At 41.6% G+C, this 18,732-nt stretch overlaps 1 protein-coding gene across 2 annotated transcripts in view; it reads left to right on the forward strand.

The window, feature by feature from the left end:
* The first annotated feature begins 2,265 nt into the window (after positions 1–2,265).
* The window catches only part of TIMMDC1 (translocase of inner mitochondrial membrane domain containing 1), a 30,585-nt gene continuing 14,118 nt past the window's right edge, over positions 2,266–18,732 (forward strand). For both annotated transcript variants that reach the window (XR_010321995.1, XM_003412845.4), the window contains exons 1-4: positions 2,266–2,595; positions 4,971–5,133; positions 9,143–9,231; positions 9,740–9,807. Coding sequence is in view for 1 of the 2 variants with exons in the window: in XM_003412845.4 (XP_003412893.1) it covers positions 2,405–2,595; positions 4,971–5,133; positions 9,143–9,231; positions 9,740–9,807 (511 nt within the window). In the remaining variant the exon portion in view is untranslated. The remainder of the gene's footprint in view (positions 2,596–4,970; positions 5,134–9,142; positions 9,232–9,739; positions 9,808–18,732) is intronic.

An 18,732-nucleotide genomic window follows, 5' to 3' on the forward strand; every position in this document is an offset into this window, starting at 1 on the left:
AAACACAGAATGGCCCAGCTAAACCCCATAGTACCTTTTGGCTTAAATAGTTTTGCCGTGATACCCTTCAAAGGAGTCCTGGTAGTGCAGTGGTTCAGAACTGGGCTGCAAACCAAATGTTGGCAGTTCAAATCCACCAGTCGCTCCTTGGAAACTCTACGGGGCAGTTGTACTCTGTCCTATTGAGTCACTATGAGTTGCAATTGACTTAACAGCAATGGGTACCCTTCAGAAAGAGCAGACCACGGAGGAAAGGTAGTATTTCCCTAGTGGTAGAAGCCGCTTCCCTAGAGGCTTAGAGAAGCTGGAGAGTTGGAAAGTGATAAAGTGATAAACCTTTGCATGGCCACCCGGCAGAGCTAAGCTGCCATTTCCCCGTCCATCAGGGCCCCAGGGCAGCGTCTCCGACTTGATGACTAGGCATCATTACAGGAGCTGTCCACCAATCCTGATGGACCACGCCCCTGAACACACCCTGAAGAAAAGCCTACCCCTGATGTGTTTCCTCCCCATATATGCCGCCCCCCCGCCCGCCCCATGCTCATCAGGGAGTCATCTTGGCAACACAGGTCCTGGTGAGCTCCTTTGCTTGGCCAACCAAATGAGGTTCTTTTTCCTCCTCTATTTTTTATTGTCTTACTCATGCCTCAGTGTTGTGCCGAGGAGACCTGGAGGTCCTGTAACGGTGACGAGGAAGTGACAGTCAAAGTGCTGAGGTGGAACAGCAACAGTGTGAGCAGTAGCCAAGAGCCCGGGGACTTTCTTGAGGTACAAAATGGCAAAGAGAACCTTTGAAGTAAGTCTCCAGTCACTAACTCCAGAAGGCAGCGATGGCGTTAGTGAAATTTGCCTGTTACCACGGCCTCACCTACAGGCTAGTGAATACCGGGGAATTTTATAACTTATTTCACTAGTGTCTGCTCTGCTCTTCCCCCTTCCCCAATTCAGGTCCTCCCTCACCCCCGAGTGATTCTGAGGTCATCTTAAGCATACGTTTTTCTGCATGTAGGCTAGAAAGATTGCACAGCCATTTTGGGGGGCTTTCAGGCCTTGGCATTTATCCTTGTGCCTACCCCTGCAGCATCCTGGAGCCAGGGCCACGAGTGGGGGATCTGAATTCTTCACTGAACCTCCACGTGCCAGACACCGTGCTAGGTAGGTCCTGGAGAGACCGAGATGAATAAACGTGTCTCTGACCTAAAAGTAAGTCTACTAAGATCAGGAAATAAACGTGATGCAGTGTAGTAAGCGCTATGATGGGTACTGAGTCTAATCCTGTCTCCCTGACACCGGAGAAATCTTGGTGGCTCTGGCACTCATTTAGCCCCATAATCCTGAATCATCACGTCTCTGGGCCTCATCTATAGAATTTCCGGTTATCAAGTTCCAGAATTTGATTTACTGCAGTTCTACTCTGTCCTATACGGTCGCTATGAGTCGGAATCGACTCGACGGCAGTGGGTTTGGTTTTTTTTTGTTTGTTTTACTAAGGAACGGGGCAATTTATCCACTCTGGTGGCACGTGTTTGCATTCTATCTAAAAAAGAGTATGTTTGATGCCAAGCAAGGATTCAATGAAATTACACAAACCAGTTTTAGATTATTTTAAATGCATGCATATGGATAAAAACGATACTTTGAAACCTAAGTTAGCAGAGACTGTAGTGACTGCTGGGCTATGAAACGCCTGATAGGAACTCCAGAGAACATGCTGCCTTTGGAAAAGCGGCAAGCAGATAAACTAAGGGAAGTGAAATCCACCCTGTGAAGAATTGCCAAAAACTGATTCTTCAAAAGAAAAACGTGTTTTGGAAATGCCGGTGTAACGGCCACCGTGAGCCGCCTTCGATGCCACCCCCGTTTCCGGAAACCGGAACTGACAGAACACAGACGGACGCGCCCGCCTCCCGGAAGGATTCCCGCGCTGTACCAGCGTCCTTCTCTCCCCGTACTGCACTTGCATTGCCTATTGCACTTCTTAACCTTCCTGAGATTTCTGGCGTTTTAAGTACGCTGAATTACTTCAGCCTATGGTCACGCCTCGCCGACTAGAACCCGCCCTAGACCCGGTTTCCGCAGGCCCAGGCGGGGCCTGACGGCGTGGGCGCTCTAGCTCGCACCGCCCATTCACTTCCGGGGGAGAGCCTGGGAAGGCTACGAGCCCCACCCGCCTCCACCAGGAGGTGCTTTCAATTCGGGCTCCGCCTTTGCCCCGCCCCTTGACCTTTGCCATGGTGGGGGCAGGACTTCCTGTCTCGTGTTCCAAGGACTTCCGAAGTCAGGTCGGGCTTTTGAGCATCGAGCCGTGGAGCTCTGTGGCGGTTCGCCCTCCTCCCGAGGCGCCTGCGGGCGACCTTGGGGTCCTGAAACCCCGGTGTGTCTGTCCGCCGGTCCGGAGAGGGCCATGGAGGAGCCTCCGATGGCGCCACAGAGCTGTCTCTGCAGGGCGTTCGGTCTTTTCCCCCGGGTCTTTGCTGCCGGAGCTGGGGTCCCCGACTCCGAGGCTCCCGCAGAGGGACAGCTGTCTCCTTATTTCCCAGAACCCCATGGCCCGGAATCTGGATGGGACCGCCTCCGGAAGCTGTTTGTTAAAGAGTAAAAGTGCCTAGGGTCTGTGGGGAGGGGACGCGAAGGAGGCGTGTTTTAGCCTGGGTAACCCCGGGACAGGGACCCCCGGGTAACCCCGGGACAGGGACCCCCGGGTGGTGTGGTTTATATTATTGAATGGGTTTGAGGTTCTGATATTTGAACCCTGAGCGTGTGTTCTGACATTGCCATTTGGAGGTTGACAAACAGACCGATTTTCAAATAGTAAGGGTCAGACGCGTTAAAAGTAAGACCTTTTGGTGTAGTCTCCTCCTTTTACAGACTAGAAAAGTTGTGCCAAGCTAGTTAGTGGCAGAGTTGACCCTGGAACCCGCCCCTTCCAGTATTATTTCTCGCATTTCAGTTGATCGCAAACTGAGGTTATTTATTGACCTGTAACCGCTCCCCCTCCCCTGCAAAATGAATGTTGGGAAGGGAACAGAGAGGGTGTCAAATTTTTATTTTGCAAATAAGGAGTAAAAAATAGTGGCAACTATTTTCTCGTCATTTTATAAAAAAAAAAAATTAACTGAATTAAAAAATAAGGATATGATTTAAAAATAAAAGATAACCCAATAAATTGAATTAATTCATTTTATCTAATAAAAAACTCAGAATAGTTCATTCATTCATTCATGTATTCATTCATTACTTACTGGTGAGAACTGTGCTCTGGACCAGCGTTCATAAAGTACTTTACCATACTACTCAATTTTCTCAATTGACTAGATTAAAACTGAAGCTTTATTAATGTTGCTGAGATAGTTGAGGGCAGGGGAGCTGGTGGTGTTTCGTTCAATTACTTTAGGTATTTAAGTTTCATCTTTATTTTAAACATAACGAGGCAGCATTTCTCTGGTCTTTCCAATATCTGCGATGCTTGCGAAAGGCCTTGTGTAGTATGTAACCAATGACAGTTATTTTGATCATATGTATAAACCACGGAAGTTGGAGCTTAAAGAAACAAAAGATAATCTAGTGTACCTTCATGCTTTCCTCTATATCGTAGATTAGGAAACCAGGGTCCAGAGAGATTCTGATCTTGGCTGCATGTCACTTAGCAGTGGAGTGACAGAACCAGGGCTACCACCTTATTTTATAGTCTAGATTGTAGCCTAGACTCCATTGCTATGCTGCCTTTTTTTTTCTCCACCATTCACTAGTTGTTTGGACCAACCATGTAACTTCTTAAAGCCTCTTTCTTCATCTGTAAAGTGGAGGTAAATAATTGTTCAGAGGGTGAAAAAGAGGCAAAGTACATACATCTTCTGGTCTATTAAATCTTAAACTTTACATTTGTGAGCCCTACCATCGGTAACAGTTTTAATGTAAATATACTGTCTTATTCATTATATAAAATAGTTCAAATTATAGCTGTTTTTCCTATTGATGTAACTATAAAAATTAGTTTTCTAAGAGATTTTATTTAAATTTCTCTTGTTGCAGAAACTGTACAGACTGATTCTTGTTTCAGAGGTTTTGTGGTTATTGACAATGAGACATGAATAAGCACTTGTACAGTTCTCTGAAGAAAGCAAATTAGTAATTACAAGTAACATTTAGTACTTTACTTACCTAGGAAAGCCATGATTTATAGTAACTTAACACTTAAAATGTAGTGATTTTTTTTTTTAGAGCAATTCTAAGGATATCTTCGGTTCTATTTTCTTATGCTTTTGGGAGCAATAAATTGAATTCAGATTTTTAAACAGCAGCGTTTCCTTGTTTTAAATTGCTCTGTGTTGCCCACTGCGTAGTGAGATTTCTTAATGCTTTTTTACTGCAAACGCTTTTTTTTAAATACCAGGTTTTTATTCTTGCAGACATTGTCCTAAAATCCCATGAATCTGTGGAATTTCTAAAAGTTAGTTTGACATTCAAGAAGGAAAATATTGGTCTCTACATCCAACTCACAAATTCTTCCTGTTTCTAGGGGTGTGGTCTAGGGGTAATAGTCAACAAAGAAGAGCAACTTTTCAAAAATGTTTTTGTTGGAATGTAGTATGCATTTAGAAAAATGTACATACCAGTACTAATCAATGAATTTTCACAGACTGAAAATCGTGTATAGCCAATACCCAGAAAGAAATAAGACTATTACTGGCCTACCAGAAGCTCCCCTTTTCACCCTTCCAGTCACTACCTACCCAAGACTAACCACTCTCCTAGTTTCTAACAGCATAGACTAGTTTTGCCTTAAATTTGAGCTACCTTTAATATAACTGCACTATTGAATTCATCAGAGGGTTTAATAAATTCAACCCGTGATAAAAAAGATATTTATGTGGTGGTGTTAGCATTCGGGATAACACTGATCATTGTGTGTTTTGGAGAGGAATATCCATAAACTAACCCCAAACAACATTGTCTTTTTGGTGTTTTAGTGAATGGCGGAGAGCTGAAGAACTTCAGAGTATTTATAGGGCAGCGATTTCAGCAGGCATCATTGGCTTTGCATATGGGGGAATTCCAGGTTTTATTCATGCTAGACGACGCTACGTTGAGCAGAGCCAAGCAGAAATTTATCATAACCAGCTTGATGCTGTGGTATGTACTGGTAGTTTAATAGTATTTTGGGAACACAGTAATTTAGTTAGCACTTAGCATTTAGTTAGGTCATGGGGTTGAGAGGGCCTGTGTCAGAGTAATAACAATGCAAGTACTAATGCTAAAATGTGTACCTGTGGCTGAGATCCTTTCCATGTCTTTAGAATGGGGCATGTTTGGGATCACCACTATGTCTCTTCTGTGAAATCTATTTCTACTCCCCTCAAAAATCATCAGGGCTCAGCTGTAGCATATTTACCTCGTTCACAAAGCATCCATGGACTATGCTAAACCAAACAAACCAAACCTCTTGTTGTTGAGTCGATTTCAACTCATGGCGACCCCCTGTGTTACAGAGTAGAACTGCTCCATTGGGTTTTCTTGGCTGTAATCATTACAGGTCTTTCTTTTTCAGTGCCACTGGGTGGGTTTGAACCACCAACTTTTTGGTTAGTCCAAAAACCCAAAACCAAACCCAGTGCCGTCGAGTTGATTCTGACTCATAGTGACCCTATAGGACAGGGTAGAACTGCCCCGTAGAGTTTCCAAGGAGAGTGCCTGGTGAATTCGGACTGCTGACCTGTTGATTAGCAGCGGTAGCACTTAACAACCATGCCACCAGGGTTTCCTTTTGGTTAGTAGTAGAGGACAAACTTTGTGGCACCCTAGCTCTCACTAAAACACTAGTTAGCGTTTATGTAAAAATCAGTCTTAAATACAACTGGAGTGCTCCTTAGAAGTGCGAACAGTGAGACTATTTTGCTTACTCTGAACATATTATCAAGAAAGATGAGTCACTAGGGGAGGACATTGTGTTTGGTAATGTAGAGGGTCAGTGAAAATGAGGAAAACTTTCAATGAGATGTATTGACACAGTAGCCTCAACAGTGGGCTCAAACTTATCAAAGATCACGGAGATGGCGAGGGACTGGGTAACTTCATTCTGTTATACATCAGGTCACCGTAAGTCGGAGCTGACTCAGTGGTAACTAATAACAACAACAAGTAGAACTTTATAGTTTATAGATTGCTAACTCATTTGTTATCCAGTCAGACCTGCACATCAACTGTGTTGTATAGGTGAGGAAATCAAAGCTCAGAAGTTTTTTTTTTAATTTTTTCTTTTGAAATTATTTCAAACTTACAGAAAAGTTGCAAGAACAGTAGAAAGAATTCTTATATACCTTTCACTCAAATGATGTGCCGCCAGCTCCCTTGCCTCCAACTATCTCAGCAATATAATAAAGTTTCAATTTTAGGTCTTTGGGTTTAACCACTTGATAACATTTTACCACGTCTGCTTCATCATTCTCCCTCTGTATAATATACACTTATTTTTTCTGAACTGCTCAAGAGTAAGTTGATGCAGTATTTCAATGTGTATTTTTTAAAACTAGGACATTCGCTTACATAAACATAAGCCCAATATAATTGTTAAAAGCAGGAAATTAAACTGATATAGTACTATTAGCTATAGACCTTATGTAAATTTTGCTAGTTGTCCTACTAATATCATTTATAAAAGAGAAAAATAACTTTTTCTGGTCTAGGATCTACTGGACCCCACATTGCATTTGGCTGCTACGACTCGTTAAGCTTAATCTGAAACTGTTGCTATCTCTTTTTTGTCTTTATGACCTTGATATTTTTGAAGAGTGTGGGCCATTTACTTTGTAGAATGTTCTTTAATTTGGGTTTCTCTGATGTTTCGTCATGATTAGTTTCATGTTATTTATTTGGCAGCAGTATGATAGAATTGCCGTTGGGTCCTTCTGAGGTCATCATGTCAGGAAACACGTCCTTTTATTGGTGATATTTACTTTAATCACTTGGCTAAGATGGTCTCTGCCAGGTTTATCTGCTGTAAAGTTATTATTTTCTTCCTTTGTAGTTAATCTTACAGGGAGATACTTTGAAAGTATGTAAATATCCTGTTTTTTCCACCAGATTTCTTTCATCTAGTTTTGGCATTCAGTAATGATTCTTGCTTGAAACAGTTATTACCGTAATGTTGTCAAATGTTCATTTTCTAATTCTGTCATTCTTTCTACAGTTGTTGGTTGTATTTACTGTAAAACCAAAACCAAATCCGTTACTGTCAAGTCAATTCCAACTCATAGTGACCCGGTAGGACAGAGTAGAACTGCCCCACAGGGTTTCGAAGGAGCAACTGGTGTATTCGACTTGCCGGTCCTTTGGCTAGCAGCCGAATTCTTAACCACCATGCCACCAGGGCTTCTTATTCTGCTATAAGGAAGAATTTTTCCTTTTCATTTATTTAATATTAGTATGGACTCGTGGATTCTTATTTTATTTTGAGAGTTATAATCCTTTACTATCATTATTTATTTTGATACTGAAATTGTTCTACATTTGGACGGTTGAAGCCCCTTCAAGTTAGCACCTGTGTCCTTTTGATATGTCCTCATTAATTCTTTGAGCATGTCTTTACTTTCTGGCCCAGCAAGATGTTCCTGGCAAATCTTTTACTTTTCCAGCCTCAGTCCTGAAATTAGCCATTCCTCCAGGGAGCTCTAGTTTTTTAGCGGAGAATGGTATTTAGAAACTAAGACCTGGGTGCTAGACATGCTTATTGCTCCTGAAGTATCCCTGCTTCCAGGACCGAGGCAGACATAGTTAGGAAATGTGTGTGTGTGATGTGTTCATTCATACACATGTCTGTTTATATATCTATCTATTAAAAACCGTGAGTCCATACTGATTCCTCTCAGAGAAGTTTTAACTTGCCCGAGATGCCTAGGTATTCTCTTAGATTCTTTAAAAATCCAGAATTTGCCTTATAATATACCAAACTTGCCTCATGATGGTCTAGTGAAAATGGGCTGTGGAGGCAAACAGACCTACCTTTCAATTCTGACTTTATTCCTTACTGGTTGGGTAATGGTGGTTAGAAATGTCCTCTCTAAGCTTTGGTTAAAACCTGCTTTAAGAGAATGTTGTAAAATTAGATGACATAGTATATAGAGGAGCCTGGTGGTACAGTGGTTAAGAGCTTTTCTGCAAACCAAAAAGTCGGCGGTTCAAATCTAGCAGTTGCTCTTTGGAAACCCTGTGGGGCAGTTCTGCTATAAGTCAGTGTCAGCTCAGTGGCAATGGTTTTTTTGTTTGTTTGTTTTAGTCTGTCAAAATGCCTTTAAAGTAGAAGTTACCAAAAAAATACCAAACCTGTTGCCATTGAGTTGATTCTGACTCATTGTGACCATGTAGGGCAGAGTAGAACTGCCCCATAGGGTTTCCAAGGCTGTAATCTTTATGGAAGCAGACTGCCACATCTTTTCTCTCTTGGAATGGCTGGTGGGTTTGAACCACCAACCTTTTGGTTAGTGACCAAGCACTTAATCACTGTGTCACCAAGGCTCCTTCAGTAAACATTAGTTCCTTTTTCTCAGTTCCTTTCCTGCACATCTATATCACTTTAATCCTTAGCTTTTAATTTAGTACTTAACTAGTTGTTCGTCTTTATTTTATGTTGTTCTCTCTTCCTTCAGTAAATATTAGTTCCTTTTTCTCGGTTCCTTTCCTGCACACCTGTATCCCTTTAATCCTTAGCTTTTAGTTTAGTACTTAACTAGTTGTTTGTCTTTATTTTATGTTGTTCTCTCTTCCCCAGGATTTCTTGGCTATAGAAAGCATGTCTGATACTGGTTTTATATCTGTAATGGTGGTTGGCACATAGATTCTTAATAAATACTTATGAGAATTCTCATAAATTCTCAATAAATACTTTAATTGATGGTTACTTGGTTCCTTTTCTAGCTCCTGGTAGAATTGGATGCACATGGTACTACTGGCTGAGCCTCAATTCTTAAAGAAGGCTATTTCTAGGGATTTCTTTAGTATGCTTGTTATTTCTATCTGTTCGGGTATACCTGCCTAATCCATAGCTGACATTCTGCCTAATCCATAACCGACATTTCTCCACCACAGTTTAAGAATAAGAAAACTGTCATGCTGTGGTAGAATCTCACAGTCTTTTTATTTCCTTTAGCAATCTGCCCATCGTGCTGCCACACGAGGCTTCATTCGGTATGGCTGGCGCTGGGGTTGGAGAACTACAATGTTTGTGACTATATTCAAGTGAGTTTTCTTTGACTCCTGAGAGAGGGTCCTGGTTTTCTTTTAGGAGCACATCTTTTGAGCAAGTGGGATTATAAAAATTGAGCACCCACATTAAAGTGATTCATAACGCCTCTTTCACAGGAACTTTTGTCTATCTATATGGAAGACTATTCAGTTGTAGTTTGGCATCTATTATGGTGATTTACCAGTTAGTCGTTTTTTTGATACAAGGCGTCTAAGTAAGAAAAATTTTGCGAAACTCTTCTTTGCATTTCTATTTCTAAGTGGATATTTATTCCAGAAATTTTATTATTCTTTGGTCCATTCTTCAGCAGAAGGTCTGCCTAGAAAACCCAGAGGCGTATTAGCAATCTGGAGCACATTGAAGGGGCTTAGACTTAGACCAGAGGTTGACCTAGTAGGCTCTTCTAAATTAGTACCTATCACTTTCATGAAAACAGCAGTCAGGAAGGTAAGTAGGTTATGCTTTAAATCTTATGGTCTCCTCCTTCTCCCTTCTTCCCAGCGCAGTGAACACTGGTCTAAACGTCTACCGAAATAAAAATGCCCTAAGCCATTTTGTCGTTGCAGGAGGTAAGATTGATTTGTTCCTGTTTACATTTTTAATGTTTTTAAGTAGAGTTTAGTAAATACATAAGGACTTATAAATCAGAGCAACTAAACTCTTTGGTTGGTTTCTCATTACCCTTTATTCAACATTCTTGTAAAATGTATGTATGGAGAGTATTGTGCTTGGCCCTGGGTGTTCATGGTGAGCAAAATAGAGATGGCCCCTGCCTTCGTAGAATTTTATGGGCAGGGTGAATGGGAAAAACAGGTTACTGTGGTAGAAAGTAACAAATAGATGGGGCAATGGGATCTAAAGTGGTCAGTGAAGGCTTTCCTAGGAAGTAACATTTAAGCTGATACCTGAAGGATGGGAAGGTACCTGAAATCTTGCAAAGACTGGCCCAGACAGAGGGAACATCAAGGATGAAGACACTAAGGCAACAAAGTCCCTCCAAAGCAGATTAGTATGACTGGAACATAGTGAGTGAGGGAAGGGTGACTTGAGATGAGACTGATGAGGTGAGGTAGGAAGGAGCCACATTTTTCTTTGTTAAGAGTTTGGATTTTTTTTTTTTTAAAGTTACCTGCCTCTGGTAGATATGTCGTCTTTAAAATGAGCATTGAATTATTTCTGAAAATGTAAATGAAGTTAACGGCCGTAGACACTCAGTCACTCTCTTAACTCATGTATATTCTCTCACGCACAAAAGCACACATACACATGCCAAACATAACATTTTTTAAAACTTTTCATTTGGAAATAATTTCAACCTTACAAAACGTTGCAAAAATAAAAATAATGCAAGGAACACCATTTGCCCTTTATATACGAAGACTCAGCTGTTAATACTTGACCCCGTTTGCATTAGCACTCGTGCCGTCTTGTTCTTTGGTACGCTCTCTATTTCTCTACGCATATGCATACACACACAGGCAAACACATACATGTACATAATTGGAACTTAACATTTTAATAAAAACATTAAAAAATATAAACTACAAATAGGCATTAACAGCCTTGGGGGGGGAAGAAAACCAGTTGCTGTCGAGCCAATTTCAACTCATGGTGACCCGATGTATTTCAGGGTAGAACTGCCCGCCATAGGGTTTTCGTAGCTGTGACCTTTTGGAAACATTACCAAGTCTTTCTTCCATGATGACTCTGGGTGGGTTTGAACTACCAACCTTTTACTAGTAGCCCAACACTTAACCGTTTGTGCCAGCCACCCAAGGAGCCTCTGATTTTTAACAGCATTGGAGCAGCTAGAATTTGCCTTTTTCTAATTTGCAAACATTTTTGCATGGGTATTTCATAGGCTCGGCTGCCTTTATCCAAACCAAACTTTTGTCTGCTTTCTCCTGTCTCCATACTGTCTCCTGCTGTTACGTTCTCAATCAGCTACCTTGCTAAGTGCTAAAACCACAAACTGGGGAATGATATGGCTCTTTCCAAATTCCTAGTCCTATCAATTCTACTTCTTAAATATACATGGAATCTCCTGTCTCCTCGTGATTCCTACTGCGACCACCAGGTCATCCCTGCGTCTACCCTTGGCCTGCTCCATCTCCACTGTTGCCTTAGTTGCTTCTTTGAAAAATGGATATGATTATACCACTTCTCTGCTTGAAATTCTTTAGTAGGTACCCGTCCCTCTGAAGTCAGGTTTTTTTGTGCTTTAGGTGGAAGTTTCAGTTCATGTTAGTTTCTCATGCAAAAATTAATACACACATTGTTATTTGACCCTAGTTGCTCTCCCTAAGATGTGACAGCCCATGCCTCCTTTCCACCCTGTATTTCCCGTGTCCATTCAGCCAGCTCCTGTCCCTCTCTGCCTTCTCATCTCGCCTCCAGACAGGAGCTGCCCATTTAGTCTCACGTTATTTATTTGAGCTAAGAAGCACACTCTCCCCAAGTATCTTTTAATGTCTTATAGTCTAGTCTGGTCTTTGTCTGAAGAGTTGGCTTCAGGAATGGTTTTAGTTTTGGGTTAACAGAGAGCCCAGGGGCCATGTCTTCAGGCATCCTTCTGGTCCCAGTCAGACCGTTAAGTCTGGTCTTTTTACTAGAATTTGAGTTCTGCACACCACTTTTCTCCTGTTCCAGCAGGGACTCTGTTGTAATCCCTTACAGGGCGGACATTGGTGGTAACCAGGCACCATCTAGTTCTTCTGGTCTTAGGCTGATAAAGTCTCTGGTTTATGTGGCCCTTTCTGTCTCCTGGGCTCATATGTTCCTTGTATCTTTGGTGTTCTTCATTCTCCTTTGCTCCAGGTAGGTAGGGACCGGTTGATGCATCTTAGATGGCCACTTGCTAGCTTTTAAGACCCCAGGTGCCACTCACCAAAGTGGGATGCAGAACATTTTCTCAATACACTTTGTTATGCCAGTTGACCTAGATGTCCCCTGAAACCATGGTCCCCGCTTCTGCTACTCTATTCCTCTAAGTGTTTGATTGTATTCAGGAAACTTCTTAGCTTTTGTTTTAGTCCAGTTGTGCTGACCTCCCCTGTATTGTGTGTTGTTCTTCCCTTCACCTAAGATAATTCTTGTCTATTATCTAGGTAGTAAATTCCCCTCTCCCTCCCTCCTCACCCTCTTAACCATCAAAGAATGTTTTCTACTGTGTTTAAACCTTAACTTGAATTCTTATAACAGTGGTCTCATAGAATATTTGTCCTTTTGCAACTGACCAATTTCACTCAGCATAATGCCTTCCACATTCATCCATGTTATGAGATGTTGTGCGGATTCATTGTTGTTCTTTATCGTTGCATAGTATTCCATTGTGTGAATATACCATAATTTGTTTATCCGTTCATCTGTTGATGGGCACCTAGGTTGTTTCTGTCTATGCTATTGTGAACAGTGTTGCAGTGAACATGGGCCTGCATATATGTATTCGTCTGAGGGCTCTTATTTCTCTAGGATATATTTCAAGGAGTGGAATTGCTGGAACGTATGGTACTTCTATTTCTAGCTTTTTAAGGAGGCACCAAATTGATTTCCAAAGTGGTTGTGCCATTTTGCATTCCTACCAGCAGTGCATAAGTGTTCCAGGCTCTCCACAACTTCTCCAACGTTTATCATTTTGTGTTTTTTGGATTAATGCTAGCCTTGTTGGGGTGAGATGGTATCTCGTTGTAGTTTTGATTTTCACTGCTCTAATGGCTAATGGTCGTGAGCATTTCCTCATGTATCTTAGTGACCTGGATGTCTTCTTTGGTGAAATGCCTGTTTATATTCTTTGCCCATTTTTTAATTGGGTTGTCTTTTTGTTGTTGAGGTTTTGCAGTATCTTGTAGATTTTAGAGATTAGACACTGATTGGATTTGTAGTAGCCAAAAATTTTTTCCCAGTTTGTAGGTTGTCTTTTTACTCTTTTGGTTATCTAGTTTCTCTTATGGTATTTGTGCATTGTTATTTATGGTTTGTATTCTGTTTATGCCAAGTATTAGGACTCCTAGCATTGTCCCTATTTTTTCTTCCAGGATCTTTAATTGTTTTAGATTTTATATTTAGGTCTTTGATCCATTTTATTTATTATGGTTATATCCTCCTGGTATATTGTCCCTTTAATCATTAGTGTGCTTCCTTATCCTTTGTGGTGGATTTTCCTTTAAAATCTATTTTGTCAGAAATTAATATTGCTGCTCCTGTTCTTTTTTGATTGTTGTTTGCACAATATATATTTTTTCCATCCTTTGAGTTTTTGTGTTTTTAAGCCTAACGTGTGTCTCCTGTAGGCATCATATAGACAGATTGTGTTTTTTAATCCATTCTTCCACTCTCTGTCTCTTTACTGGTGCATTTACTCCACTTACATTCAACGTAATATGTACAGGTATGAGTTTAGTGCTGTCATTTTTATGTCTTTTTTTGTGTGTTATTGACAGTTTCTTTGTTCCACTTCATTTTCTGTGCTGAGTCGTTATTCTTTTTGTATTTCCTTTTCATCATTTTCATTCTTGTTGATTTTGTATATGCTGAGTCTTTATGTTTTTCGTGTTTTTTATTTTGGTGTATAGGATTGTTAGTTTCTTTTGTGGTTACCTTAATATTTACCCCTGTTTTTCTAAGTTTAAAAAATCTTTTATTTCTTTGTATCACCTTGACTTCGTCTCCATATGAAAGATCTGTGACTACATTTTTTATTCCCTGTTTTTTGTTTTAATGTTGTCATCTTTTACATAATGACATCTCTGTTTCCCTATTTTCAGTGTTTTAAGCTTTGATTTATTTTTGCAACTTCCCTATGTGGGTTGCTATCTGGTTGCTCTGTACTGTGTTCTAGTCTTGGGTTGTTAATCTGATATTAATGGATTTTCTAACCAGAGGACTCCCTTTAGTATTTCTTAAAATTTTAGTTTGGTTTTTGCAAATTCCCTAAACTTCTCTTTATCTAGAAATGCCCTAATTTCACCATCATATTTGAGAGACAGTTTTGCTGGATATATAAGTTTTGGCTGGCATTATTTTCCTTCAAGGCTTTATATATATGTCATCCATTGCCTTCTTGCCTGCATGGTTCCTGCTGAGTAGTCTGAGTTGAGTCTTATTGACTTTCTTTTGTAGGTGATGTTTCGTTTATCCCTAGCTGCTCTTAAAATTCTCTCTTTATCTTTGGTTTTGGCAAGTTTATCATACTATGTCTTAGTGACTTTCTTTTGAGATCTACCTTATATGGAGTTCAATGAGTGTCTTGGGTAGATATCTTCTTATCTTTCACGATATCAGGGAAGTTTTCTGCCAACAAATCTTCAACAATTCTCACTGTATTTTCTATTATCCCCCCTGTTCTGGTACTTCAGTCACTTGTAGGTTATTCCTCTTGATAGAGTCCCACATAATTTTTAGGGTTTCATCACTTTTTAAAATTCTTTGACCTGATTTTTTCCTCAAATAAGTTGGTATCAAATGCTTTATCTTCAGTCTCAGTAATTCTGACTTCCATTGCTTTGGTTCTGCTCCTGTGACTTTCTATTGAGTTGTCTAATTCTGAAATTTTATTGTTAATCTTCTGGATTTCTGTTTGCTGTCTCTCTATGGATTCTTGCAGTCTGCTAAATTTGTCATTGTGCTCTTCTGTAATCTTCTTAAGTTCCTCTGCTGCTTTGTCTGTGTGTTGCTTGGCTCGTTCTGCATTTTGCCTAATCTCCTTCCCGATCTCTTGAAGAGTTCTGTATATTAATCTTTTGTATTCTACCGCTGGCAATTCCAGGAAATTTTCTTCCTCTGGAAGATTTCTTGATTCTGTGTTCTGGGAGCCTCCTGAAGCCGTCATGGTCTGCCTCTTTATGTGATTTATTATTGGCTGTTGTCTCCAAGCCATCAATAAGTTATTATATTTATTTATTTCATGTTTGCTTACTGTGTCCTAGTTTCTTGTTTTGTTTTGATATGCCCAAATAGGCTGCTCATGAGAGCTAGTTTGATTACGGGCACCTTTGAAGCTCTAATGTCCTATCACCTGGTGGTTAGACCTGTTACTAGGTATGTGAACCCAGGAGTCCATTTGCTTTTCTAGTATGGTTGCAGCTCAGGTACCCAGACTGTCGGTCACTAAGTGTGTGGTACAGGCTGTCACCTACAGCCCTAGATGAGCAAGGGTGTTTGGTGTAGGCACAGGTATCGGGCTGCAGTAGAGGGTCACGTGTTGAGCAAGGCAGGGGGCTGACAGCAGCCCCTGAGTGTCTGGGAGGAAAGCGTGTCCCTGTTCCCTACGGTGCGTAGGTGGGTGGGTTTTGCAGCCAGACTATGGGCACCCAACGCTGTTGGCTGTAAGGACTGGGAGGCACCACTTATTCTTGGACCCATGTCATGGTGGCTAGGTGTCGTACGTGGAGCCACCAGTCCTCAGCCCCCTGATGTTGGTAGGTGAGGACTCTTCTTAATAGGCAGAGCAGTGTCAAATATCATGAACTTGCCTCTCTGCCATATAGGTGATACAGTTGAAGTCAGGCTTCAGGTATATACCATGTTGTACTGTGCTAAAGAGGGCCTACACTGTTGAAATGGGCCCACACAGGTCTATGCAGGGGTGAAAGGCATTCAACGTCCATGAACCCCTTTTGCCTGTGCCTAGGCAAAGGAGCTGTGCCTGCCCTGAGTTCCTGGCTTAGGGGAGCCGGCAGATTATTTTTTCCTGTTTGTTAATTTGTTCTCTCTCTAAGGCTGGGAGAGTGGCTCAGGATGTGTGATAAGTCCTACTTCCGGCCCAGGGGACACAGCAATCTGTGGAGCTGGCTCGAGACCCAGTGTAGAGTGGGGAGGGGTCAGGTAAATGGGAAAGAGGTTTTTCTGAAAGGGGTGTGTTTTGATCTGCATGGTAGGTTAGACACATGTGCTTTTGCTGATTGGGCACTGCTTTTCACTGGTTCTGGAGGCGCGAGGAGACTGTACCACTCAGTCTCCTCTGACGTGGAAAACTCGCCCCAAGCACCACTGCTTGCCTCACCGCACACAGCTGATCTGGCCTACAGGGCGCTGCTTGCTGCTTCTGAACCGTCTCTCCGTCCGCCTGCCGCTCAGTCCAGTTCTTCAACTTTGCCTTTGATGTTCAGGGATCCTAGATTGTCAAATGTAATCGGTTTGCTTGTTTTTTTGGGTCTTTGTTGTAAGAGGGACCGCAGGAAGTGTCTGATTACTCTGCCATCTTGGCCCTGCCTCTGAAGTCAGTTGCTGATCTGGCCCCAGTGTACCTCTCTTTCACTCCAGCCTTAGGAGTCTGCTTGTATTTCCTAAAGTCATCATATTCTTGCTTCCTGTATACTGGTGCCTCTTATTGGACCCACCGTCCCACTCGTGCAAGTAGTTTTGTTTAACTCCGTCTTTATCATTCAAGGTTCAGATCATTTGTCAGCCTCAGCTTCTGCAAGGTGTCCTCCTTAGCCTCCATTTTCCTATCTTTAGGTCTGCTTAAGTGTCTTTCCCCTGTGTTTCCATAAAGGACTATAGTTTTACCAAAACATTCGTAACACTGTATCGCAGTTGTTCACCTGTTTTACTTCCCCACTAGATGACTTTTCTGAATTCAGAAAAAAATGTTTGTTGTTTATATCCCAGGCACTTGGTACATAATAGAGTAGAATAAATGTTTCTTGGTAGAATGTAAAAATAATTAGTAAAATAAGAATAAAAAATATATTGATGCATTATGATTTTTAACTTGAATCCACATCACTTAATGGCGTAACACTAATTTCCCCTGAAGTCAGAATCAGGTCAAGATGTCACCCCTTACCATTATCATTTGGCATTGGTCCGACATTCGTAAAAATATATTCAGTGCCTGAAATGGCTGAATGAAGAGCTTGACAAGTTCTCCCCCGCCCCCTCAAAAAAAAAACTGGACAGAGTTATCAATAACAACTGTCTAAAGATGCTGGAAATTGACCAGAAGCATACACCAAATTGAGAAGCATTTATTCAGGAGTATCTGCTGAATCTTGGTGAGAGCAGTGGTAGTCTGTGGAGTTTTGGCCTGGGGCTTTTCTTACCCTCTAGCCCCCAGGTCCATGGTGCAAAGTGCCACAAGGGCAGGGCAGGCCAGGAGGGCCAGCAGTTCTGCTACTGGAGTGGACTTTATTTAGAGCAAAGCACAGAAAATTCCACATCTAGAGGTGTTACTGGAAGCAGCTAACCTGAGGTTTTAGATGCACAGTGCTTAAGAGGTATGGCTGCTAACCAAAAGGTTGACAGTTTGAATGCACCAGCCACTCCTTGGAAAGCCTGTGGGGCAGTTCTGCCCCGTTTCATAGGGTTGCTCTGAGTCAGAATCAACACAATGGCAATGGGATTTTGGGGGCAAGTAATAAACCGACAGACAAAGCAGAAATGTATCAGGGTATCCAGGTAAGAAGACAGCCAGAGGGGACTTTAATAAGATCCTACCTATCCCTGGCACTCTGGAAGGCTGTGACATGTGTAAGTATTCACACACACTCAAAAAAGACTGGTGAGGGCCTTAGTGAGCTACTTGTCTTTGGCTGAATGTGAGACCTTGCCAGTGCAGAAAATAAAAGCAAGGGAAGACTTGTAAACTGCATGAACTTTGAATGCATTCCCTGAGCCACAGACAGATACACTGGCAAAGGGTGGGAAACCTTACTGGCTTAAGATGTTTAAGCACAATCTCTGATGAATCATTGGCTGATTACTAAGCTAGGACAGTTCTGGGAAGCCAAACATAAAAATAAAAACTGAGTAGAGAGGATTTGCCCGGGCAAATCACTACATAAACAAAACCACAACCACACTGCTGAGGGTTGCAGGGAGGTTGCAACGTCAAAGTTGCTACAGTGTACTATCTAAAACATCCAGTTTTTAACAACAACGGTAACAAAAATTACAAGACATGCAAAAACAGAAAAAAAGCAGTCAGTGGGAACTGTCTTGGAGGGGGCCCATCTATTGGACATAGCAGACAAAAGACTTCCAAACAGGAAACGATGTGTAAAGGTGACAATGACTAAATAGAGAATATTGATATCTTTTTTTTTTAGTTGTACTTTAAATGAAAACTTAAGTTCAAGTTAGTTTCTCCTACAAAAATTTATACACACATTGTTATGTGACCATAGTTGCTCTCCCTGTAATGTGACAGCGTGCTTCTCCTTTCCACTCTGGATTTCTCATGTCCCACCTGGGATTCAACCAGCTCCTGTCCCTTTTTGCCTTCTCATTTCATTTCCAGATAGGAGTTGCCCACTTAGTCTCATGTATCTATTTGAGCTAAGAAGCACTGTCTTCATGAATATCAGTTTATGTCTTATGGTCCACTCTAATCTTTGAAGAATTGACTTTGGGAATGGTTTCAGTTCTGGGGCAACACAGTCCAGGGGCCATGCCTTCTGGGGCCCCTCCAGGCTGAGTCAGACCATTAAGTCTGGGCTTTTTATGTGAATTTGAGCTCTGCACCCCACTTTTCTCCTGCTCAGTTAGGGACTCAC

This window comes from Loxodonta africana, chromosome 1 (assembly GCF_030014295.1).
Source record: "Loxodonta africana isolate mLoxAfr1 chromosome 1, mLoxAfr1.hap2, whole genome shotgun sequence".
NCBI lineage: Eukaryota > Metazoa > Chordata > Mammalia > Proboscidea > Elephantidae > Loxodonta > Loxodonta africana.